The sequence below is a fragment of the Phyllobates terribilis genome, unplaced genomic scaffold (genome assembly GCF_046119375.1).
Source record: "Phyllobates terribilis strain yellow unplaced genomic scaffold, ASM4611937v1 Scaffold_1__5_contigs__length_1240528914, whole genome shotgun sequence".
NCBI classification, from domain to species: Eukaryota; Metazoa; Chordata; class Amphibia; order Anura; family Dendrobatidae; genus Phyllobates; species Phyllobates terribilis.
In genome coordinates this window covers 803,319,430-803,346,586 of record NW_027362761.1, presented here as the reverse complement: position 1 = coordinate 803,346,586, position 27,157 = coordinate 803,319,430, and the positions used below count along the sequence as shown (strand labels likewise).

Genomic DNA, 27,157 nt, shown 5'->3' with positions numbered 1-27,157 from the left:
TTTCTGCTACCAGTAACTTGGAAGTCCCTTATATTTTTAACAGATGACGTACCTGAGTGGGGACTAGCTTTTTTTGAGGACCGAGTTGAAGTTTTTATTGTGAACATTTTATGTAATATTTATCCGGCGCCCTAGGCTGAGCACTTACATCGGGGTTTCCATCTAAATTTCCAAGTGATGTAATTCAGATGAAACCCCTGCAGGATCCATTCACTATAATGAGGCAGCAGAGTTACTCTGGACTCCGTCTGATCTCTGTTTAGCGGTGTCCTTTTTTTCAGAAGTGCACAAAACTGTGGCTAACCTCACTTTTATGCACGCCTAAAAAAAATGACACAGTGGGATCACAGGCCAGATGGCATCCACAGTGGCCTATATCTGCCTCATTACAGGGAATCTTCCATCATGGGTTCCGTCTGAATCACGTATTTCAGAGATTTACACGGAAACTCTGGTGTAAGTGCTCAGCGCAGAGAGCAGGATAAATGTGAGCAGAGCCTTACTGCGATCTTTGGGAGACATAATAAACAAATCAGTAGCAGGTGAAGAATTGGTTTTATTTACCTCGTGCGGTATAAGTGATGAGATTACTTTATTCTTCGGGTCGGTGCGATTACAGAGATACCAGATTTATATCTGGTTTTTATGATTGACAGCTGTCACACACTAAGAGACGCTTTTTTTTGCAAAATCTAGTTTTTGCATCGCCATATTTTCAGAGCTATAATTTTTCCATATTTCGGCCGACAGAGTCATGTGACGGCTTGTTTTTTGCGGGACGAGTTGACATTTTTATTGGTACCATTTTTGGGTATGTGACGTTTTTTGATCGCTTTCTATTCCGTTTTTTGGGAGGTAAAATTAACAAAAACCAACAATTCAGGAATTGTTTTTTGAGGTTTTTTTTTATGCCGTTCTGCGTGTGGTAAAAGTGATAAGGCAGCATTATTCTTCGGGTCAATATGTTTACAGCGATACTACACTTACTGTATATTTTTTTATGTTTTGGCGCTTTTACACAATAAAACAATTTTATAGAAAAAATATTTTTTTTGCATCGCTTTATTCTGAGAGCTATAACTTTTTTATTTTTCGGCTGATGGAGCTGTATGGCGGCTTTCTTTTTGCGGAACAAGATGACGTTTTCAGCGGTACCATTTTTATTTCCATTTTGCTTTTTGATCGCATTTTTTTCCACTTTTTGTTTGGCGATATGATGAAAAAGCATAGTTTTTTGCTCCGTTTTTTATTTATTTTTATTACGGTGTGCACAGAAGGAGTTAATTAGTGTGACAGTTTTATAGATCGGGTTGTTTCGGACGCGGCGATACAAAATATGTGTACTCTTTTTGTTTTTGCATAAATATACGGATTTATTGGTTTAATATTTTATTTATTTATTTTTATTTATTTTGTGATTTTTTTTTTTTAACAGTTTGAAAACATTTTTTAGACTTTTTTTTACATTTTTACTTAGTCCCTGTATGGGACATTAATTTTTATTTTTGTAATCACTGATCTCATGCAATGCAATAGACATGTATTACATTGCATGAGAACTTTGCTGACAGTTTCACACTGTCTGTCTCCTGCTGGACTCAGCAGCAGGCTGAGCTCAGCTGGACACCATATATGGCAGATCTGGAGGGGGTCATGTGACCTCCAGCTGCCATAACAACGGCAGGTCCTCGAAGGCATCAGGGGGCCGTCGGAGAGGTAAGTGGACGACCTCCTCTCCTCTCACTATCTTCTATATGCCGCGATCACTATAGATCGCGGCATATAGAAGATAGCAAAGGGTTAACATCATTGGGACCTGATCCAATCAGGTTCCGATGATGTCCCCTGTCAGAGCTGTCGCTCTGAACCGCAACCGCAGCACTTGCATGACCCTGGGGGTCCTGAGGGCTGCGGGACCGCCGACCATTCATAAACGTCGGCGCTGCACAGAGCCCAGGCAGCGCCGACGTTTATGTACAGTGGGCGGTCGGGAAGCGGTTAAAGGGGTTGTCTGGTCTAAATCGGTAAGTCTGCAGTCACTCTGCGCTGTGAGAATTCGCCGGTTTCTCAGCCGGGACCAGAGGGTATGTATGAGTTATACATACTCCCGGCCAGAATCCGACTGTTGGGTGCGGCCTCGCTCCATACACTTCTATAGAGCGAGGCCGCTCTCCGTTTAGTGACACATCTCTCCAGTGGGCGTGGCTGTCCAGTAGTCATGTGTATGGAGTGAGGCTGCACCCACTGGAGGGCTCTGGCCAGGAATATGTATAACTGATACATATCCTCCACTCCAAGCTCAGAAACCAGCAAATCCCTGCAGCGCACAGTGCCTGAGCTGGTGGGATTTATAGGTCTGTAGTCGCACAGAGTGACTGCAGACTTATAAATTTGGACCAAACAACCCCTTTAAATGGCATGCGCCTCTTAATGAATTTGGAGCATTTTATTCCTGTCCATCTCTCATTCAGACTGGCGTATGGGGCCAAAGTTTGTAAGAATGCTGTAAAACTTTTAACCCCATACCGACATCCAGTGAACATGTATTGAGCAAGTCGGAAGTGGGTGTATGGAGCCGTCTCAATACCAGAGATATAATGACTGTGACACACAGCCAGGACCTACCTTTAACAGCCGCGGGTAGAGTGGAGGTCTGCCCATGACTGTTAACCTGTTAAATGCTGCTGTCAATATCTGTCAGCGGTATTAACTGTGCGCCGGCTTGAATGCTCATCATTTTATGCACCCATTGGCTGCCTTAAAACGTGAATTTTGTTCCTGTTTTCCGGTATACTATGTTGTAAAATGAATTATATCATTCCAAAGTACAACTCGTCCCGTGAAAATCAAGCCCTCATTGTTTCGTTATGAAGGGGTTAAACAGCAATTAAGCTTTTTGTTTTTTATTTAAATAAGGCAACAAAAACCCTTTGACCATACTATATATGGTTGGTTCGTTCACACAAAACAAAACTATTTTTTAATTAGAATCATTTTACAAAAATGCTTCTGTTTCTGGATATAGCTGTTACATTCTTTTATGCCACCACCACCTCATGTACTTTTGATTTGCTCTGAGAATTCCCTCCAATGTGTTGTGCTGGTGCTCACACATCCTCAGTAGCTCAGTCACACTGCCATGATCTACTTGTAGACTGGTTGAAGAGTGATCCTACCATTCTGTAGACCAGCCAGTCCCAATCAGCACGCTAGAAATGACTTCTTTACACCAGCATTGGCCCCTTTTCTGTCATCAAGAAAATGCTGTCCAGTCTGTAGATTGATATATTTCTTTGCGATAAAAGATTCAGTATAATCTCTGTTTTTATCATTTAATCCTCTGCTCTTTCTGTGATTTTGGGTCCAGTGGGCGGTCCTATCAGTGACTGACATCTATCTCTGTATGCACACTTATACATAGAAAGCTGTCAGTCACTGATAGGACCACTCACAGGACCCAAAATCACAGAAAGAGCAGAGGATTAAATGATTAAAACAGTTAAGAAAAGCACAAGTTATTCTGAATCCTTTCTCACCAATATATACCGCATATATCGATCTACTCAGCTCCTCTTGCGCTATAACATGGGGCCCGCAGATTGGACTACAGATCATGGTGACCGTTAACCACTTAACGACCAATGACAGGGATAGCCCACCATGGCAGGATGTCTGTCTGTGCACCATGACGGGTTATCCTCGTCATGACTTTGAACTGTCACTGCGTGTAAACAGGCAATGACAGTTCAGTACCAACAGCTGTCACAGACAGCTGAGCGGCAGGGGCGGAGATGCAGGGACCCATGCCGGTGGTCCCTGCACCAAGATTTCTGTGATCGGTTAGTGAATCTGACTGACCAATCACAGCACGATCGTGCAGGAGAAGCTGTAATATCAGCGTCTCCTGCCCGATCAGAGCCGGAGCTCAGAGCTGTTGGTGGCTGAGCACCGGCACTAAACAGCCAGGAGCGGTGTCAGCGCCGCCTCTGTCTGTTAACCCCCTGAATGTTGCGATCGAGCGCAATCGCAGGCAGAGGGACAGGAGCTCCCTCTGCCTTCAGATCGGCGCCCCCGCGACGTCATCGCGGGGGTCCGACCATTGTCGTGGTGACCCGGGATCGTCATGATGACCCCCAGGTCACCAAGCTATGGTAAGCTCCTAAGACCAATGCACAGCATGGTCTCAGGATCTTTCACTACAGGTATAATGTATTGCAATGCTAGTGCAATGCAATACATTGTACCTATGAAAAAAGTGAAAGTCCCATAGTGGGACTAAGTAAAAAAGTAAAAAAAAAATTGCAAAAATCTAAAAAAAAATGTTAAAAAATAATAAAATATATATACACTAATAAATACACATTTGTATGTAAAAAAAAACAAAAAAAGTACACATATTTGGTATTGTTGCGTCCGGAATGACCCGCTCTATAATCGGGTCACACTAGTTAACCCCTTCAGTGAACAGCGTAAAACAAAAAGCACATAAGAAACTATGCCTTTTCATCCTACCGCTGGAAAAAAGTGGAATAAAACGCAATCAAAAAGACAGATGTAAATAAAAATGGTACCACTGAAAACGTCATCTTGTCCCGCAAAAATCAAGCCGCCATACAGCTCCGTCAGCCAAAAAATTAAAAAGTTACAGTTCTTAGCATACAGCGATGCAAAGATAATTATTTTTTCTATAAAAGTTTATGTAAAAGAGCAAAAACAAAAAAATTACATAAATGTGGTACCGCTGTAAACATACTGACTCGAAGAATAAAGCTGCCTTAGCAATTTTACCACACAAGTAACAAAAAAAACAAAACAAAAACAATTACTGAATTGCTGGTTTTTGTTCATTCTGCCTCCCCAAAAATCAAAATAGAAAGCGATTAAAAAATTTAATTTGTCCGAAAATGGTACCAATAAAAACGGCAACTTGTCCCGCAAAAAACAAGCCGTCACATGACTCTGTCGGCCGAAATATGGAAAAATTATAGCTATCATAATATGGCAGTGCAAACATTAGTTTTTGCAAAAGAAAGCGTCTTTTAGTGAGTGACAGCTGTCAATCATAAAAACCCGATATAAATCTGGCATCGCTGTAATCGCACCGACCCGAAGAATAAAGTCGTCTAATCACTTATACCGCACGAGGAACGGTGTAAAAATTAAATAAAACCAATTCTTCACCTGCTGCTGATTTGTTTATTCTGCCTCCTAAAGATTGCAGTAAGGCTCGGCGCACATATATCCTGCACCCTACGCTGAGCACTTACACTGGGGTTTCCGTGTAAATCTCTAAAATAAGTGATTCAGACAGAAACCCCGGGGGAAGATTCCCTTTAAAGAAGCAGATGGAGGCGCTGTGGACGCCGTCTGGCCTATGATTCGGCGGTGTCCATCTTTTTAGGCTTAGATAAAAGTGTGGTCGGCCACAGTTTTGTGCACCTCTGAAAAGAAGGACAACGCTGAACAGAGGCCAGACGGAGTCCAGGGTAACTCTGCTGCCTCATCTCACTATAGTGAATGGATCCCTCGGGGGTTTTTTTTAAATCACATCATTCAGAGATTTAGATGGAAACACCAAAGTAAGTGCTCAGCGTAGAGCACTGGATATATGTGATCCCAAATGTTATGTAAAATGTTCCCAATAAAAGCTTCACATAAAAGCCCCCACTTAGGTCTGTCATGTGTTAATGGAAATATAGGGGGCTTCCACGTTGCTGGTAGTACAAAGGCTCTGCAAAAGCAAAATGGCTCCTCGTCCCCCAAAAGAAATTCAGCGAATTCTGCGCTCCCAAATCCAAATCCCCCCTCCCTTCTGAGCACCGCAGTGTGTCTAAACCACATTTAGTGTCCACATGTTTGGCAGGGGTATAATTTCCAAAATGGGGTCACTTGAGGGGGGATTTTGCTCTTTTAGCACTTAGGGGCTTTGCATATGGAGTCCGAAAACTAATCTAGGAAAATCTGCGCTCCAAGAGGCAAATAGCGGTCTGTACCTCCCGAGTGTCGCCGTGTGGCTAAGAAGTACTGTACAGTCACATATGAGATGTTGCCACATTCAGCAGAAATTGTGGGACAAGTTTTGGTGCCATTTTTATCCATTATCCCAGCATGAAAATGTAAAATCTGAGGCTAAAACAAAATTTTTGCGGTAAAAATGTAATTATTTTTTCCTCACTGCCCAATGGTATAAAATTCTGTGACACACCTTTGGTGTCAGTATGATCACTGCACCCCTAGATGAATTCATTGAGAGGTATAGTTTGTAAAATGGGGTCATTTATGGGGGAATCTGCTGTTATGGCACCTCAGGGGATTTCCTAGTGGGTCATGGCACCTGCAAACCACAACAGTAAAATCTGCACTATAATATGGTGCTCCTTCCTTTCTGACCTTTGCACTGTGCCTCAAAAGTAGTTCCCAATTACATGTAGGGTATTGGCGTGCTCAGGAGAAATTGCACAACAAATTTTGAGGTCCATTTTCTCCTGTTACGCTTGTGAAAATAAAAAATTTGGGGCTAAAAGAAATTTTTTGTGATTTTTTTATTTTCACGGCTCTATGTTATAAACTTCTGTGAAGCACCTGGGGGTTCAAAGTGCTCCCCACACATCTAGATAAGTTCATTGAGGGGTCTAGTTTCCAAAATTGGGTCACTTGTGGGGGGTTTCCACTGTTTAGGCACATCAGGCGCTCTCCAAATGCGACATGGCGTTCGCTGATTATTCCAGCAAATTTTGAATTCAAAAAGTCAAATGGCGCTCCTTCCCTTCCGAGCCCTGCCGTGCGCCCAAACAGTGGTTTTCCGCCACATATTTGGTATCAGCGTGCTCAGGAGGAATTGCACAATACATTTTGGGGTCCATTTTTATCTGTTGCCCTTGTGAAAATAAAAAAAATTGGGTCTAAATTTAACTTTTTGTGAAAAAAAGTTAAATGTTAATTTTTTTCTTCCTCATTGCATCAGTTCCTGTGAAACACCTGAAAGGTTAATAAAGTTCTTGAATGTGGTTTTGAGCACCTTGAGGGGTGCAGTTTTTGGAATGGTGTCACTTTTGGGTATTTTCTTTCATATAGACCCCTCAAAGTCACTACAAATGTGATATGGTCCCTAAAAAAATGGTTTTGTAAATTTTGTTGGAAAAATGAGAAATCGTTGGTCAACTTTTAAGCCTTATAACTTCCTAACAAATTTTTTTTTTCCAAAATTGCGCTTATATAAAGTAGACATGTGGGAAATGTTATTTAGTAACTATTTTGTATGACATATCTCTCTGATTTCAGGGCATAACAATTGAAAGTTTGAAAATTGCAAAATTTTCAACATTTTTGCCAAATTTTCGTGTTTTTTTTTTACAAATAAACGCAAGTCATATTGAAGAAATTTTACCAGTATCATGAAGTACAATATGTCATGAATAAACATTCTCAAAATCAGGTGGATCCGTTGAAGCGTTTCATAGTTAATACCTCTTAAAGTGACAATGTCAGAATTGTAAAAATTGGTCATTAACCTACAAAGTGGCTTGGTCCTTAAGGGATTAAGCAGATGTGAACGTTAATCAACAGAAAACAAGGGGGAGGTGTGAGGGTAGGTTCACATATATGTAGTGCTCAAAAGATAAGATTGTGAGATAAACCCTGAGGGATCCGTGATGGAATCATTCACTATTATGAGGTCAAAGCATTTGGCCACCATCCTGGCTGTGTTCATCTTTTTTTAGACATGTACAAAGGCATGTGACTTAACTCATATAACAGTGACACAGCTCATATTCATAATGAATATACATTTTATAAGTACATTGTGAATAAGTTTAATATCCAATACCTTGATATATATCCACATATACAGATGATTCTCATTGCACCTCTCTAACGCCCTATACCAGCATTGAGAATAGAGTTAACAACCTTTCCCTTTTTAAAGGCGCTGTGACCCTTGGCATTGTGATTGCAGGCGTTCCTCCCTTATTTACAGACAGCATGGGAGTAAAGGCCATTTCCTTACATAAAAATAGAGTAAATATGTTTAGAACAAGTAGAAACTGATCAGCAGTTAGTATCTAAATTCCAAATGTACCACTCCCCAGGGGTCCAAACCTTTCTTTTTCTATGCATGAAACAAACGATTGGGTTTATTGTACATTTGATACATGGCCTTTTTAAGGGGAAGTGTCAAAACTGCTGAAGCCGTGCACATCTGTGTTTGGTTGGACAATGTCTGGAGGGGAAGGTTGGTAATAAGTGCTTGTAAGAAAACAGATCAGATGGGCTCACTTATGTTAGGTTGGACATTTACAATATGTAGTAAATCCACTATCAGTCTTAACGACTCTTCTCAGTTCTGTCACATAACACAGTCATCTACAGAGCTCCGCCGCCTGCAACAGACATTCAGGAAACTGGTTGATGTCTCACAGCCCAACATTTGGCCAGAAAAAGGCACTTATAGTCTACATTTCACTACCAGTGGGACTATCTTTCTGAAGAATAAAGGTTTCTCAGTTCATTTCATATAATTGATTATTTAAGAAATTTTCTTTTGCAGAGTGGCATTTATTTGACACATAAAAGACAATAAAGGCCTTAAAATGGATCTGCATTTCGGCCTGTAGTATCTTATTGGCAGCGAATACTGGATTAATAGTAACATAGTAACATCGGTTGAATAAAGACCTAGGTCCATCAAGTTCAACCTTTCTCCCACAATTGTACTCCCTACACTAACTTACTAACTTACTGGGACTAGGCCTCACAAATGTATTATTACCATTTTTATTATTACTGCACTATTACAATTACAAATGAACCAGTTTATAATTTTTTAATTAGTTTTATTGTTTGTATTACTGTTACGGTATTACTAAAATCCTTGTACCTAAATCTGTTGATCCAGAACAAAGCGAAAACCCCAGGACACATTCAGCCAATTTGCATCATGGGGAAAAATTCCTCCTTAACCCTGAGAAAGTAGAGAAAACTACATGCCCCAATTCCTTGTATTAAAACATCCAAATTTTATTCCATCTTAATTAAAGGAACAGCATATTATGATATTGCATATAGTACATAGAAAACAACTAACGCGTTTCTGGCATTTAGTCGCCCTTAGTTATAGGACTAAGGGCGGCTATATTGAAGAAACGCATCAGTTTTTTTAAATGGCGTATCTGCAATACTACGATATACTGTTCTTTTAATTAAGATGGAATACAATTTGGACGTTTTTCTGCAAGGAATTGGGACGGGCAGTTTTCTCTACCTTTTTCATTGATCCAGTTGATGGCATGCTACTTGAAACAGCACTCAGGTAACAGGATTACAAACGTGGTAAGCCCTGATCTTTTCACGCTCTTGTATATAAACAGCAAATTCTGTTATCTGCCTATTGGCGATGAGGCCCTTTTTTGTTAGTGATGCATTTACTTATTATTGCAGATAGTTTGCATCTTTCACTTATTGTATAATCACATCATTTATAAAGATGTCACATTACATAAGAGTTCATTTCCTAAAACATTCTTTCATGTCTCTTTCAGTTTCTCAATAAACTGTTCTTTAAGAAGGATGGTGCCACCTCCGACAGCACAATTGTAACTGAATCCAGAACAGCCTCTGCAAGAAACACCTGGTACCGGTCCAGCTCAGCCTCCACCCATGAAGATAGTATAATAAATTAAGTAGTAAACATGGTGGATTTTGTGCCGTTAGACTCATTAGAATGACAAGCAGAATAATAAACATCGGAAAAATCAAAACGAGTAGTACTTAGAGACTGATTTCACAGTAGAGTATCATAGTGAACTATTAAAGTAGTAGCATTTTCTCTAAAAGGCATTGTGTATACAGTTTATTTTTGGATGCATTTATTTAAAGGGGTGTCCACTAATGTCATATTTATTATCCTTTGCATAGGTAATCAATATAAGATCAATCCGACATCTGCCCCCGATCAGCTGTGGTCACTGCTGCTGGAGCAAATGTAAACAGGGCACAAAGCGGAACACCACAGCGCTGTTTAGTTGCCGCTGCCAGGTACTGCAGGTCAACTCTGAAGAGAATGAGGGCTGATCTATGATACCTGGCAGCAACCACTAAAGTGTGGTGTTGCCAGGGCTGGCATCACCACCCGGCGCACCTGGGCAAGTGCCGGAGCCCTGAGCAAGTAGCGGGGCCCACTCATCGTCAGGGTCACCGGCACGCTATGGGGCCCCTGAGTCGGGGGGGCCTGTGCCAGCAGGGCCCCCCTTGCTTTAAACTGTTTGAAATACTCTTCTCTCCTTGTGCTCCGCTGGCCACAAGTCTTGCCTCTTCCACATCTTCTGTCTCACAGAGCCATAATTTACAACACAGCCATGGGGACAAAATAGTAAAAAAGACTTCCCAGATTCATCTGTTAAGCCAGCTACAGCTTCTATAAAGCTAGAGAACATTCTGCAGAGCATCTGCTCTCATCATATAAGAGACTATACAGCTTCCCTTCTCCCTGTGAATTAAGATGGCTGAGGGAATGACTACAGATCTCTGCCAGACCCATTGTTAAAGGAAGAACGCATAGAACTTGATTCACTGTCTAGTGAGAAGGCTAGACGCCTCACAAAGCCTACATGGAAGGTTATAGAGAACCTTGAAATCAGTAAACATGAACTTTCCTGTGTTATAGCAGACTTATGGAAAAAACTGCTGAGTCTCATAGACAGCCTGTCTCAGCCTGCTTCTCTCAAACTACCAACAGAGGGAGCCATTGCACAACTGTGTTCTGATCAACTGTATGTAAAAACAACAGATAAATATACCACCATTTTACAAAAACGTAACCCTTCTGTTACCTGTAAAGAGCTGCAAGCTTTCCAACAACTTAACTCTGAGAGAGAATGTATGGTGCGCGATATTAAAGTCAAGACAGGCAAGAATTGCACTAATGGCTGAGATATCATCTTGTATTTCTGGCTCTACCTGGCAGTTAAAGCGATCATCTAAGTCACGCTCTTCAAAATCCTCAACCCTCAGCGAACAGCTTATAAGAGCTCTTACAGAAGCTGAGGCAACTAAGGTACTAGCCGCCTTTGCACAAAGGAAAACGGAAATGGAAGCAGAAGCTGCGTGCAAGAAGGCAGAAATGGAAGTGAGTGCAGTGTAAGGCAGCGCTAGTCATCATACTGGGGACACTCGCTGCACCGGGTCAATTAAAGCACACCAGCCACGTTTTCCAGTATTTCACAATCCAGCAGTTTATTATACTTCACTACTGCTTATCACCGAGTCGAACTCAGTGACTCGCCGACAAACACATATAATGTCCAGGAGCCTTTCAAGTGGCAGACAGGCCCACTAGCTCCAGTTACAGCTTCCAGCAAAGTCACTTATATCAACGTCCATATAATGCAGTGTTTTTACCTTTGCCGGGTTTTAGCTGCTTCGGTCAGATTTGTTCTGCCACCACTGTGGCTTTACGGCTTCCCAGATGGGGGTCTCCAGCCCTTGTACCTTCGCTACTGGTATGTTTTCTCACCTAACATCCAGCCTCTGCCTTCCAGGACTCTTGCCTTCCAAGCCTCTGGCCCTCCAAGGCTACTGGTATCGCTTACACATAAGGATCCAGCCTCTGCCTTTCAGTCTTCACCAGGCTTCACTAGGCCTCACACACTAACGGTGTCCCACACGGGGAACAGGCCTCACGCCTTACACCCTGTCTCAAATCTACCAGGGTTTATATATCCTCTAGTGCACACACAGGACCTGTGCTGATGTCACAGTCATGTGATCAGACCTTCTGTGTGCACAGGACCTGTGCTGATGTCACAGTCATGTGACCAGTCACCTGGGGGAGGTACATGGTCGGCCAAAACACACCCTGGACTATTACAGTAATGCCACAAGCCGCTGCATTACAGCAGAGGCCGAAGCAGCACGCAAGAGGGCAGAAATGGTAGCCGAAGCAGTACTCAAGAAGGCAGAAATGGAAGCCAGCGCAGCATGCAAGAAGGCAGAAATGGAGGCAGAAGTGGTAGCCAAAGCAGCACGCAAGAAGGCAGAAACTGAAGCCAGCGCAGCATGCAAGAAGGTAGAAATAGAGACCCTAGAAAAGGAATGTGAACACGCCACAGTCATGGCAAGGTTAAAGGTCCTGGAACAAGCTATCAATGGGAGCCAAAGAGACAGCATCAGTTTAACTCATTTAAAGCCCATGACGTACTAATATGCGTCAGTGCCCTGGGCTTTAAGAGCCTGACCCGTATTAGTACGTCATCGCGATCACGCGCGCACACAGGCTGTGCGGGCGCGATCGCCGCCGGGTGTCAGCTGATTGTCACAGCTGACACCCGATACTATGTGTAGGGAGTGGTCCTGCACCGCTCCCAGCACATTAACCCCCGCAATGCTGCGATCGAAGTCGATCGCAGCATTGCGGTGGCAAGGGGAGGTGATCGGTATACTCACCTCCTCTTCCGGCCTCCAGCGCTGTCTGCCGCGGCTTCCCGGGTGTTGCCATGACGACCCGATGGCGTCATGACAACATCCGGGTCACCAGACAGCAGGAAGATTGTTTGGACATGCGCAATGCATCTCCAAACTATCTTCTCCCTGTCCAGCGCTGACTGCCTGCATAGCACAGTGATGGTGCTCCATCCCTATGCTGTGCAGGCGATAAGAATAAAAAAAATGAAAGTCCCATAGTGGGACAAAGTATAAAAGTAAAAAAACTCCCAAAAAGTGAAAAAAAGAAAGAAAAAAAAATTGCAAAAATATAAAAATAAATAAATAAATAAATAATCAACTAAAAATAAAAATATAATGTACCCATCAATAAATATTATTATGAAAAAACAAACAAACAAACAATAAAAGTACACATATTTGGTATCGCCGTGTCCGTAACGACCTGGCCTATAAAACTGTTCCACTAGTTAACCCCTTCAGTGAACACAGTAAAAAAAAAAAAAAAAAAAACAAAGCAAAAAACAATGCTTTATCATCATACCACCAAACAAAAAATGGAATAACACGCGATCAAAAAGACGAATATAAATAAAAATGGTACCGCTGAAAACGTCATCTCGTCCCGCAAAAAAACAAGCCGCCATACAGCTCCATCATCCGAAAAATCAAAAAGTTATAGCTCTCAGAATAAAGCGATGCAAAAGAATAATTTTTTCTATAAAATAGCTTTTACTGTGTAAAAGCGCCAAAACATAAAAAACTATATAAATGTGGTACCGCTGTAAACGTACTGACCCGAAGAATAAAGCTACCTTATCAATTTTACCACACCCGGAGCAGAATAAAAAAATGAAAAAAAACACAATTCCTGAATTGTTGGTTTTTGTTTATTCTGCCTCCCAAAAATAGGACTAGAAAGCGATCAAAAAATGTCACGTGCCTGAAAATGGCACCAATAAAAACGTCAACTCATCCCGCAAAAAACAAGCCGTCACATGACTCTGTCTGGCAAAATATGGCGATGCAAAAACTAGATTTTACAAAATATGTGTCTTTTAGTGTGTGACAGCTGTCAATCATAAAAACCCGATATGATTCTGGTATCGCTGTAATCGCACCAACCCGAAGAATAAAGTAATCTCATCACTTATACCGCACGAGGAACGGCGTAAAAAATAAACGCTAGGGCTGGGGTTGGGGTTGTGCTAATGTTAGGGTTGGGGTTGTTTTTTATTCAAAAGTAAAAAAAAAAAAAAAAAAAGATGACGATATGGCGACTAGTGTTGAGCGCAAGTGCTCGCTACTTGAGTTTGCATCGGGTGCTCGGGTATGCACTGAGTATCGCGGGTGCTCGAGTCTCCGCCCCATATGCTTCGCGGCCAAAAAAACCTCGCGGGGATTGCCTGCCATGCACGAGCGATCCCCGCATGTTTTTTTTGGGGTGTCTAATAACCGTGAAACATGCGGGCGGGGACTCGAGCATTTCACTTGAGCACCCGTGATACATGGTGCATACCTGAGTACCCGAGGCAAACTCAAGTAGCGAGCACTTGCGCTCAAGAGTAATGACAACTTATTCAATATGATGACCTAATGTTATCAAATTCTGTGTCGTACCTCTGGGTTCAAAATGTTCACTATACCCCTTAATAAAATCCTTGAGGGGTATAGTTTCCAAAATGGGGTCACTTGTGGGGGAGCTCCCCTGTTTAGGCACATCAGGGGCTCTCCAAACGCGACATGGTGTCTGCTAACAAATTGAATGGAAAATCGGCTCAAATTGTTAGTGGACACCATGTTGCGTTTGGAGAGCCCCTGTGTGCCTAAACATTGGAGCTCCCCCACAAGTGACCCCATTTTAGAAACTAGACCACCCAAGGCACCTATCTAGATGCATAGTGAGCACTTGGAACCCCCAGGTGCTTCACAAATTGATTCGTAAAGATGAAAAAGTGGGTTTTTTTTCCACTTTTTCACTGAGGACCTCCTTAAGCATACTAGAGACTATGTACAAAGCCAAAACCTCGATCCCCCTGCTCCAGCAATCCTTCCTGACAGCACAGACATTCCCCTGAGGCAACAGGACACAGAGCGTTTATCAGCATCCTGCAACCCTTCATCCTGATCCTCCTCCGTGCACCAGAACGTACCAGACCCCTGCACCTTACCAAACCCTATACATAGAAGCACACATGCAGGCCAATATGCAAACAAGTCATCACATTCCAGTCAGCCACAGAGTTTCAGCTCCATATATGGCAGAAACTGTGCACATTAAGCCAGTTACTGGACTGAATGCCTATGCCGCACCATACTTTCCTGTATTCCTAGGTCAAAGCACCACAGACTGTATGTACAATGCTACTCAGCCAGCAACCGTCTTTCCAAAATCAGAGAGTACTGACGTGTTGGTCTTTACAAGGTACATGAATCGCCGTGATCTAACTAAGACTGGTCTTACAAAGTTTGATGATCAACCTGAAAACTACAGAGGTTGGAAATGCACCTTTAAAACCGCAATCAGTGACCTTGGCATCACCGCTGCTGAAGAGCTAGACCTGCTGATCAGGTGGCTTTGGCCACAATCCACAGAACAGGTCAAGAGTAGTGATGAGAGAGATGCTCGGCGCTCGCCGAGTATTTCCGGGGTTGCTTGGCGGGAGCTCGGGTCCCCTCCCTGCATGTTTGGCGCTCTTTAGAGTGCCAATCAACATGCAGGGATTGTCTGCCACACACTGTAATGCCGCAGCCATGTTGGTTGTGGCATTACAGTGATTGGCTGGCCACACAGCATCATCAGGTCTATATCAGACCTGGCTCCGCCATGCTCGTCACAGTCACTCTGGAATCAGACAGTGTAGGGAGAGCTGCTGCTGAGCTAGGGAGAGATTTGCTTGTTTCTAGTTAGTGTAGGTGTACCAAACTATATTAGAGACACATATCCATCTCAACTAACAGTCCTTCAGAAGATTAATTCAGCTGCAGAGATATCAATGCTAGGCAGGCAGGGTATATAGCAGATTGCAGTGCACATAGCAAGAGGGTCCATTCCAGTTCTGTCTGCTGGTGATTTTACAGATATTTGTAGAAATAGTCCCAGGTATCACTTTTTTTTATCTTAATCCTGATTATTTGCTTAAAAAGCAATCCAGAGAATACTGTTTATCTGCGCCATTTGCTTGTTGGCACTGCAGAATACAGTCAGGTCCTTTCCATATTACAGCGCTAAAAATCCAGCTATTTAAAACTTTCGTTTGTCCGTCACACGGATCACATATAAGTTCGCTCCAAATTCAGCCATTTGTAGTGAGCGTGGAAGATGGACGTGATGGCGATGGTGATGGTGCATGCAGAGGCCAATGCCGTCGGCAAGCTGAAATTGTGCCACAACAAACACCCACATCTTCTCCCTCAACCTTCCTGTTCCAATTAATAGGGGACCACAGAACACCACTATTGAACACAGAGCAGTGTGAAAAGGTTATTGGTTAGATAGTAGATAATGCTTCCAGTCGCTTAGCCATCACCACCACCACCCTGTCTTTCACACAGTCAAGTCCCGGGGCTCCAGGGGGTCCATGGCCAGATTGCCCTCATTATAATATGTGCGGCGCTGCGGCACATACCGGCAGTCAGAGGCGGTGGGGCCCCCGGACCGCTCCCCCAGCAGCGTCGCGCGGCCGCTACTTCTTCTTCGGCCGGGCCAGCACTGCACCTGTTAACTTCCCTGCTTGCTGGCCCGGCCGCGTCACAGCTAGGAGACACGGCCCTGTGCGCGGCCGTCTCTGCTAGTGTGACGTCACGCAGTGCGCGCCCGGCCTGCACTGCTGCATCGGAGAGGAGCTGGAGGACTGGAGCCGAGCCGGGGGATGGTGAGTGTGTGTGTGTGTGTGTGTGTGAGAGAGTGTGTGTGTGAGTGTGTGTGTGAGTGTGAGAGAGAGAGAGTGTGTGTGTGTGAGTGATTGAGTGAGTGTGTGTGTGCAGGCAGATATCATTGTGTGATGTCTGTTTATATGCATTTTTGTGTTTCAAATGTGTTTATGCGTGTATGCATATGGCTACGTGCGGCCTCCCGCTGTGTATAGATGGCTATGTGCGGCCTCCTGCTGTGTATAGATGGCTACATGCGGCCTCCTGCTGTGTACAGATGGGTACGTGCGGCCTCCCGCTGTGTATAGATGGCTACGTGCGGCCTTCCGCTGTGTATAGATGGCTACGTGCGGCCTCCCGCTGTGTATAGATGGCTACGTGCGGCCTCCCGCTGTGTATAGATGGCTATGTGCGGCCTCCTGCTATGTATAGATGGCTATGTGCGGCCTCCTGCTGTGTATAGATGGCTACGTGCGGCCTCCCCCTGTGTATAGATGGCACCGTGCGGCCTCCTGCTGTGTATAGATGGCTACGTGTGGCCTCCTGCTGTGTATAGATGGCTAGAATCCAAGCGTTCCAATGCAAGTCAATGGTGGTGAAAACGCCGCGCTTCCGCAAAATAATTGGTAGTGCTGCGTTTTTTTCCGCAATGATAATCCGCAGCGGAAATTTCCGCAGCATGTGCACAGCACATGCGGATTATCATTGGGGAACATGGCAGGCCTTCTACCATGGGTTTTTTAAGCGTTTCTGCAGCGGAATTGCCGCTGTGGAAACGCTTAAAAAACCCATCGTGGGCACATAGCCTAAAAAAAATTATTATAATTAATATATTAATATTGTGCCAAATTAATTTCACGTGCACTATCACATGATCTATCACAGGGGATCATGTGACATGTGATACATCAGGTGTGTGTGTGTGTGTTTGTGTATGTGTGTGTGTGTGTGTGTGTATCATGTGTTTTTCTTATACACAAAAAAAAAAAATCCAAACTTGTCCTACCCATTAAAAATTAAACAAAAAAAATGTTAGCTTGGATGCTATCCATCTATTATCTGACTGCTATCAATTTTTTTTCACTGTCCCATTGATCTTAATGGATGAGTTTGATGTGAGCCTTTGATCCATGACAGACATATCTCCATTTTTTGTGGACACATGCATGTGAACAACCCAATAGACCATGATGGGTACATGTTCTGTCAGTGAAAAACATGGATTAGAAGTAATTCCCCCTTATGCATCTTAAACTATTATTTTGTTGAATTCATTGCATTTTTACATTTCTCTCCATTACAATCCAGGTCAGAGGTACAACATTCTGTATCGTATGCTGGGGAATGGGGAACTGAACTTCTGCAGCATGTCTGCATTCCTAGCAGGTTCTTTTTCTTTGGCCACGTACACACATTCAGTATTTGGTCAGTTTTTTACATCAGTATTTGTAAGCCAAAACCAGGAGTGGGTGATAAATACAGAAGTGGTGACTTGTTTCTATTATACTTTTCCTCTGATTGTCCCACTCCTGATTTTGGCTTATAAATACTGATGTAAAATACTGACCAAATACTGAACGTGTGAATGTGGCCACATTATGGGATTTTGAAAAATCCAATCTAAATTTTAGGTCTGAACTTCACTAAAAGTTGTTCAATTTCTCCCCTCTTCTGGATCTGTTCCAGCCATGTCAGCATGTGGTCTAATCCCAAGGTGAGAACTCATATTTTAGGAAAATGTTACATAGATCTGGTAGAGATATGCACCACCCACGTGCTGAATTGCCTTTTGAGCTGTACTTTCTAATTGTAAGCTGGTTACATAACCTGGCTTTCTGTTCCCATGGTGCTCTAAGTATGGCTGATCACTAATACTGTGATTCGTTTCCATGCAGTGGCAGTCTATGGAAGTTGATCCTGTTAGGGAGCTGGATCAGGGAGGGGTGTGATCTCTCTCCAGCAGCTGATCCTTTAATAGATGAAGGGGAGGAGACCATAGGTCTTTGCTAAGTGCGTGTACTGGGTGGATCTGGGATGGTACAAGAAGCTGCAGCTCCTCACTTGAGCAGTCCCATACAAGGAAGGCAAGACTCACCCAGCAGCATGTGGCCAGTTCTGGCGTTAGGGATCTTGACAGCTATTGTCGCGTGGATCTGGTACAGGGGAAGTGGCGAGAGAAAGGAACCAGAGACCCCGGGACAGAAGCAAGATACTGCTGTGACCGCAGAGACCGGACAACAGAATGTGCAGTCTGATCCCAGTCCTCTAGATGCGTGTCTAGCCTCAAGCGAGCAGGAGAGTGCGCAGCCCCAGCGCCCGGCTTCAAGCGAGCAGGAGAGTGCGCAGCCCCAGCGCCCGGCTTCAAGCGAGCAGGAGAGTGCGCAGCCCCAGCGCCCGGCTTCAAGCGAGCAGGAGAGTGCGCAGCCCCAGCGCCCGGCTTCAAGCGAGCAGGAGAGTGCGCAGCCCCAGCGCCCGGCTTCAAGCGAGCAGGAGAGTGCGCAGCCCCAGCGCCCGGCTTCAAGCGAGCAGGAGAGTGCGCAGTTCAAGTCCTTTCTGGATACGCACCAAACTACGGGAGAGTCCAATCTCATTGACGCTGATCATGATCCCTGCGAGTATGGGGTTCCCTGCCCAAAAACCCAAGAGAAGCTTTTGAACCCTGACATTTTCCCAGCCCAGAATGAAACTCAGAGAGAACTGTCTGATGTGGATCCACTTGAAAGTAATCTTGAGGCACAAAGCAACATAAAAGCTCAACCCGATCCTCCTTTAAGTGTGCAAGCGGAGGTCAGTGCTGCAGACCAGCTCTCCGATGTCTCAAGGAAAGTGCAACTTCAAGGAGACCTACAGGAGCATAAAAACGAGGTGCTACCAACCAATATAAAGGAGAACCCTACAGATCCAGAGGAAGACATTCAGGAGCAGCTGACAGGTGGCACAAAGAAAGAAGACCTACATGGCCTCTTACAGGAACCACCTACAAAGAAAGCAGACCAACCAGCCAATATCCTGGGGCACCAGACAAGTGCTCCTGTGGTCCAGACCAATGCAGAGAGCTGCCCTGGGATGGATGCCCACAGCTCGGAGGTCTTACATGATGCAGGGAGAACACTTCCTAATGGTGACCAGGGGTTTGTGTTGCAGGCCAATGAAGAAGTTGTTTGTCCTACACTATTGGCACCCGGAGCTGAAAGAGGCTTCTGTGTCCCCCATAGTGCCAGCTTGTCCGATCAGGGGAGTGGGCTGGGAAGAGACCCTTTGCACCAGGATGAGGTCTACGGTAAAGAGAGCGTGAATGGAGCAGACGGAGAAGCGGAAAATGGACCAGGTGGGTTGTAACTGTCTTTAATAATAGCTGTCACTGACAATCTGGTATCTGAAATCTTGCAAAAATGTTTTTATTTTTTTCCTATTTCTTTGAAATATATATGTAGGTGGTCACAGATCATGGAGTTATTGAAGTCCACTTTAAGTTCAGATGTTGCTTTAATTACTGCTTTCAGAAGCTGCTGAACTGTTTCTCAGGTGCATGCTCTGGATTTAAGTGTGCAATTTTGGGTTGAACACATTGGCATCCCTGGGCTCTATTCACACTGGCTCTCATTCGTTCTGAGGTGCCTTTATTTTTGGCGACCGGAATAGTGTTATCTGCATTGCTATTCTTGCCATCAAAAGTACTGAAATAACTGATATACATAATCATAAGGCAGCTAGAATAGTCCTAACCATTGGGACCTGTATATAGTTGGATCGGACACTGCTGACACGTCTCTGATATGAATGTTGTTGGGAACAAAGTCTTGTAGGGCTTTACAGATTAACCTATATAAATTCATATGGCCAGTGTGAACGTGCTCTTACACTTCGCACACCTACCAGCTTATAGTCCGGATCACTTGTTTGGTTTTGCTTTAAATTCAGAAGCCATTTGAAGTTAAACCTATACCCCCTCCCCCATCCTCACTATACTTATTAGAGCTCATGCTGACTCACTCATTCAAGTCTATGGGGGCATTTAAAAAAAAATTATATATATTCATTCTGGATGACACGCCAACTATTTCTCTTACACTCGTTTGCAGGGGCCCTTAAACTAAAGTTGGCTGTACCAGGTGGGATCATCTGACAGCCTAATGTATATGGAGACCACCACCACCAGATGACAGGAGAGGGAAGGATCCAACACGGCATGATTGATTTTTTTTTTTTTTTTTTTAAATGGCCTATTCTTTTGGACTCCAGCAGACAAGCATTGACAGAACAGTCTGGCTGCGGTGGTCTCGGAGAACACAGGTGTGTACCTGATGATTGACTGATCAGCCCAGTGGTATGGCTGCAGTACTTGCTCGAACTGTGAGCTCACATGTTGCAAGCATAGGCATCTTTGTCTCTGCAGCATTGGAGGCACACAGGGATACTAAAACTGATTGTATCCAGCAATCTGGCTAACTTCAGCGCAGCGCTTGCAAGTTCTATAGCGCAGTGCTTGCAAATGCGATCATTTCTTAGTTAACCAGCCACCTCTGATAAACTAGCAGTAACAAGCGCAGTAAACTATAAAATTAAAAATCCAGCCATTCTTAATGACCTTTGATGTATGAGTATGTCCAAGGTCTCATCCCCCTCTTTGATGCGGGTTTCTGTGCTGAGCCTGCACCTTTCCAGGGACATGACAGCTGATCTGATCTGCCCCTAACAGCCGCAGGTGGAATCGCGATCCACCCACGGCTGTTAACATGTTAAATGCTGCTGTCAATCTCCGTCAGTGGCATTTAACATGCACGTGCCGACAGCGTGTCACTAGTCCCGTCCATCGGCACCCGTGTCACAAGACCGTGGATCACCGAGGGGTTGGCATGACAACCCGGGGTCTGCAGGAGACCCCTGTGGTTGTCAATGCCAGGATGCTATGAGCGCCGCCCAGCTGTAAGCGTTCATAGCTAGTGAGCACTTTTGGTACACACAGGTGATCTGACGATCGCAGCATCTAGTCTCCCATGGAGACTATTGAAGCATGTGAAAAGTTGGGAAAAAAAAAAAAAAAAAAACCTTTTTAAAAAAAATATATAAGTTGAAATCGCCCCATCCCAAAAAAATAATCAAATCTACACACATTTTGCTATCGCTGCAAATTGCCTGATCTATCAATATATAAAAAGAATCCGATCAGTAAAAGGCATGAAGAGAAAAGAAATCAGTGTTGCGGTGACCAAAAGAATGTATCTACCCCAAAATGGCATCAACAAAAACGTCAGCTCGGCATGCAAAAAATAAGCCCTCACCCGGCCCCAGATCCCGAAAAATGGAGACTTTGCCAAAAAATTATTATTATTTTTTTTCTTCACCACTTAAATGTTTGATATCTATGAATTCGTAATGACCTGGAGAGTCATAATGGCAGGTCGGTTTTAGCAATTACTGAATATGGTTAAAAAAAAATTGAATTATATATTTTTTTTTTTTTTTTTTTTTTTTTTTTTTTACACCAACCAACGCATCAATTGTTTTTTCAGCGTTTTTGATGCCAAAATAGAATGGGGTTCTTCTTTTTTTTTCACAGAAATTTATGTACATGCAGAAAAAGACAGGACAGTGAAAAAAAAAAAAACGCATCAAAAAATCACTAAAACTGCAAGAAAAATCTGCTGCAAACCTCCCTTGAAAGATCAGGTTTTGCTGCAGATTTGTGACCCAAAAACTCCATGATGTGTGAACATGGCCTTAGACCCCATTTTCTTTCAGCAAAGGAATCCATACCCCTTTTAAACTCCCTTTTGAAGAATCAAACAACATGTCTTATTGTAGTGGAGTTTTATGGGGTTCACTACAAATTTTAGAGACTCTAAAGTAGAATTGTTCGTTCATTTAATGGTTCATGGATGTCAAGTAGTAACTAAGGGTTAATACAAACTGCAAATTATACCCTGCATAGTAACTACTCCTACCTTCTCCTCTTCCCCCAACGGAATGTAAAGCGCACAGAGGTGTATCTAAGTTTTTTGGCGCCCCCCCCCCCCCCCCATCCCACCACAGGCACACATGCGATTTGCACACTCAATGTTCAGTGAAAAACAAACTGAGGCTGAGTGCCCACGTAGCGTTTTTCAAGCGTTTATGCTGCGGAATTTCTGCAGCGGAAACTCTTGTGAAACGCTAGGTAATCCGCACCCCATGGTCCCCAAGGGGATTCCGCATGTTCTATGCACATGCTGCGGATTTTTCCGCAGCGTTTATGCTGCGTACAAATAGACGTGTCTGACCTCGCTCAATTCATTTTCATTGAGTGAGGCCATGCATGTCTAGTCGGTACGTGACCGCATGTGAACAAAACCACCAGAAAATCCTGACAGCATGCGGTGAAACTTCAAATGTCTGCAGTCACATAGAATGACAGCAGACTCAGCGCAAACTCTCTAATGCTCCTGACATAAATAAAAATGAGAATTAGTATCACAAAAAAACATATACATACAGTTACCTTATGGATGATGTTGTCTCTGGAGTGGTGTGTGTGTGGTTTTTTTTTTTTGTTTTGTTTTGTTTGTTTCCCCCCCCCCCCTTCATCTTGTCCAGACTCCATGATGACTTCTTGTTTACAGCTCCTTTCTGCAGACTTCAATCTTCTCCGGTCTTCTGCAGCAAATCCTCACCCGATGCCCCTTAAAGATAGCAGTGTCATTATAATGCTACTGAGCAAAAAATATCTGCCATATGCTGAGCCCCAGAATAATTGCCCCTGACTATATTCCCCCCCCCCCCCCACAAAATATATCTCCAAAGTGCCTCCTCACACATTGCCTCCCCCCCCCCCCATACTGTGTCTGCACTTATCACCGATACTCCTCAAAAGAACATATGAGTGAATTGACAATTTTTACATTTAACGTTAATTTTAGCTAAGTGTGCACTTAACTGAAAGCATATGACTAAAAACTCTCCCGGCATAGACTTTAACGTTCCCATCTCTGCAGTCGCTATCTGACAGCAGCTTGTTGCATTCCAACACTGTGCAATACTCACCCTGTCAAGATTCTGCTCTGTTTGCCTGCTGAAGCCGTCATCATGTGACAGCAAAACACGAGTGAACACGTGACGAACGAACCAGCATTCGGTGACCGGAGAAGATCCGTATTCTACCATCTGACTGCACCTTGCTGATTTTCTTTTCTGGCCTGGAAAAACCTTTTAACTATACAAGAACGTACAGCCGTTCTTACAGTTCACTGAGGAATCCATCCAGACTGTGGCCAGTTATTTAATTTAAAAATGGTCCCGTAACTAATGAGCGGAATCATAAAGGGCACCAATGCTTGGTAACTGTCATATGGTAGAAGCAGATTTCCCTTAGAGAGGTTGCGCTATGAAGGCGAATATATATATATATATATATATATATATATATATATATATATATATATATATATATATATATATATATATATATATATATATATATATATATATATATTTATTTAAATTTTTTTTTTTTTCTTGAAATTAAAGACCTTTAAAAATAGGTGCCAGAGGTGTTGGGTACCTGTATACGAGTGTTTTTATAATGCATGCTTTCTGTCCATATGGATTTTTTTACAGCAGAAAAATCATATAGGTGTTAAGGGTTGAGATCCTAGTACGCATAGAATTCCCATCATTAGGGTTGATGGACATAATTGCAAATGCACATCTGAAGGGTTTGGTCATTAGCATCTATTTGAGCATGTAACTTTTTGTCTTTAACTTTTATATGTAACAAGAATTTTAATTGTTTTGTCGATAGTTATTCATCTATTATGCCGTGTTTGTGTTTTTACTGCAAGTTTACAAAAATGATGTTTTACTGCGTTTTTGGAAAAGGGGGGGCATTTCTTGCCACAATAACACATTGTATAAACCCTGTCTTACAGTAAAGGACAATTTCTCTTGACCAAGTGAATGTCCTTTTTAAAGAAGCACTCCCTTTTAACTTTTTATTGCCTAAACCTGTGTCTTCCTGGTTTCCATGCTGCTCTGCTGCAATAAATCTTCCATTTGGTAACATGCCACAAGAGCCTCCAGGGCTTCACTGGCTTCATCCTACAAAGTTCAAAGGAGTAGGTAGCAGCTGAAAGCTCTTGCTTTGTGGCAAGTATAAAGAAGATATGTTGCTTTTCAATGTTTGAGTAAAACTCCTGCATTCTATTTGTGGGAGAATAGGGTGATGACTTAATGTGGAGGGGCCTGGCTGTACTTATCGGACAGCAATGGTTGCCCCTTGGAAGAGTTAGATGCACTGTGCAGCTGCAAAGATAAGCTATCCCTGGTGACACTGCCAACATGGCTAGAACAACTATACAGAAGTATATGTAATATTTCTATTCAGCATTTTAGAATTTCACTTACCCTTAGGATAGGCCATGAATATTAGATAGGTGTGGGGGCAACTATTGGGATACCCTTCCGATCAACTCTTTGAAGGAGTTCCGCAGCTTGCTGTCTGGTTTGTACTTGCCTGCACCATACTCTAGTAGTGTTTCCCAAACTCCGGTCCTCACGGCCCCCTAAACATCATGTTTTCAGGATTTTCTTAGTATTGCACAGGTGATGGAATTATTAAGGCATCCGAAACTGCCACAGGCTCTCAGCTGAGCAATACTAAGGAAATCCTGAAAATGTGATCAGTTGGTGGCTGTGAGGATGCGGTTTAGGAAACATTGCTCTGGTAGTTGCACCATATACTGCAGAGTTGTTACTCCAGCACGGACTGGAGTAGGATTTGTGGCAAGGCGCACTCGGAGGTGCACGCCATATGTCCAACACTCTTGTTTCATTAAGAGGCATATGCCTTTTAATGAATCGGGATCATCTGACTCTGGCATACACCCTCATCAAGACTGGTGTGAACAACACTGGTCTTGATGAATTGGGGCCTTGTTGATTTTTAGCTTGTTGGGCAGCAAAAATATTGGAGAACAAAGAGTAACGTAAAATTAATACACCCTGCCACAGGACATGACTGTGGACTAGCTAATCGCACAAATTTAATGGCCACTTGCCATGCAAGGTTTTCTTGACCGTAGGTGGCAACCTCCTCCTAATTATGGCTTCCATGGGTGGTTGTCATTTTGTAAACTTAGAATTTGAGCATCGCACTCTGGAAATTACTCAATGCAATATTCAAACTTCATTCATGATGGATAAGTAGGTAAACTTGCTCTTTAAAGTATTTAGTAATATTTTTTTTTTTTTTTTTTTTTTTTACAGAAAAATAACAAGCCTTGTCAGATATATATTTTACAAAAACATGAAATTTTGTGTACTAGAATTATTTTATGTATTTTTATTTATATTGTTTGCTTTTTCAACTAGGTGGTCAACTGGAAAATTCATTTTTTGTGAAAGAAAATGCCAGAAATGTCTTGGAGAGTGAAGAGACCTCAAAGCAAGACTACACCATTGTTACTGATCAGCTTTTTAAAGATGAAAGTGTAGAGAAATTCAAGGGAACTTCTAAGTGCAATGACCTTGTAAAGCCTTCTACTAGACCACAAGAAAATGCTGATGTCTTTGGCAGTTTAAATACATCTACTTCTGAGGCATTATGTGATTTCCAGAAATTAGGAACTTACTCGGAGGGTTCTTCAATGGAGATGCACAGCATGTTCAACCAGGAGAAAGCTAGTTCAAACACCAATGAGAAGAACTCTGTTTGCTGTCCATCAGAGGCAATTATCAATGAAGCCGACCACCAGAAGACCAAAAAGGTTGCTACTATTCAGCCCATGCCACAGAATGTGAATTTTGGCTTCAAGGTCCACTACATTACACACTCTGACTCTCAAATTATTGCGGTCACTGGAGATCATGAGAGACTTGGCAAATGGGAGACGTATATCCCTCTGACTTCTGTAAATGGTGGCTTTTGGTCACGTTCAATCACATTGCCTTCAGACACTAATGTTGCTTGGAAGTTCATAATGGTTGAAAATGGAAAGATTAAACGTTGGGAAGAATGTAACAATAGACTTCTGAAGATTACACATGAAGATATTGAAGGTCAACTGTTCTGGGGTTACCCCATAATACAAGGACATTAGTAGGGAACCGCTGCGTTATATTTCGCACATGTATGTAGTCCTTCTGACTCTTAAAGGGGGTTCCCATGAAAAGCATTCATCACTTCTGAACAGAATTGGTGACAAATATCTGATTACGAAGTTCCTCTGCTGGGACAACTGCTAATTTTTAAAGCGGGGGTGTCTTATCTCCCTCTTCTCCATTCTGCAGCTAGGGGTGGTCACAGTAACGTGTTGCCACTCCATTCATTGCTTTACTGTCATTTCCATACACAATGAATGAAGTGCTAGTGAGCATGTCACTGTTAAATTCTGACCACACAGAGGAGAAATGGACCCCTCTGATGATTGTCCAAGAAGTGAGACCTTCAGCGATCACACATTTGCCTATTGTTTGGATATGTAACAAATGTCTTTTCATGGGAAAATCTATTTAGGTCACAAAGAAGAAATTATATTTGCAGTTCACTATTGCGGTTTGTCAGCAGTTTAATGATTACCTTGCATTGCGTAGTTATTGAAACATTGTTGACATATCAAATAACCTTTTTAACCTACATTTTTAGACGTTGCCTTTTAGCATGCTGTCCGCTTTAGTTTCAAGAGTGATAATAAAACATATCTAAACTATTAAATACTGTGTTTTTGTCCCTTCAAATTTGATCTTATTGTTTTTTTTTTTGTTTTTTTTTTCCAATAGAATTACTTATTAGCCAATAGTGTGTAAAAACTTGTAGTATTGTGTTCAGAATCTTAATTCCAAGTGAGTTGGGAAGTAATGGAAAGTAGATGTC

At 42.9% G+C, this 27,157-nt stretch overlaps 2 protein-coding genes across 2 annotated transcripts in view; both read left to right on the top strand.

Moving 5' to 3' along the window:
- The window catches only part of FAM47E (family with sequence similarity 47 member E), a 52,779-nt gene extending 42,980 nt beyond the window's left edge, over nt 1-9,799 (top strand). Inside the window, exon 8 of the mRNA XM_073637104.1 lies at nt 9,540-9,799. Coding sequence (XP_073493205.1) covers nt 9,540-9,680 — 141 coding nt within the window. The 3' untranslated portion in view covers nt 9,681-9,799. The remainder of the gene's footprint in view (nt 1-9,539) is intronic.
- Nucleotides 9,800-18,186: 8,387 nt separating this feature from the next.
- STBD1 (starch binding domain 1) lies at nt 18,187-26,998 on the top strand. The gene is made up of 2 exons (XM_073637103.1): nt 18,187-19,639; nt 25,657-26,998. Exons 1-2 carry the CDS (start codon nt 18,346-18,348, stop codon nt 26,382-26,384), a joined length of 2,022 nt encoding a protein of 673 aa, XP_073493204.1. The 5' UTR covers nt 18,187-18,345; the 3' UTR covers nt 26,385-26,998.
- The last annotated feature ends 159 nt before the right edge of the window (nt 26,999-27,157 follow it).

Excerpts from the sequence above, each read along its gene's own strand:
- STBD1 (XM_073637103.1), top strand. The coding sequence starts at position 18,346 with ATGGTACAAGAAGCTGCAGCTCCTCACTTGAGCAGTCCCATACAAGGA. Across the intron at positions 19,640-25,656 it reads AGAAGCGGAAAATGGACCAG|GTGGTCAACTGGAAAATTCA; the intron begins GTGGGTTGTAAC and ends TTTTTCAACTAG.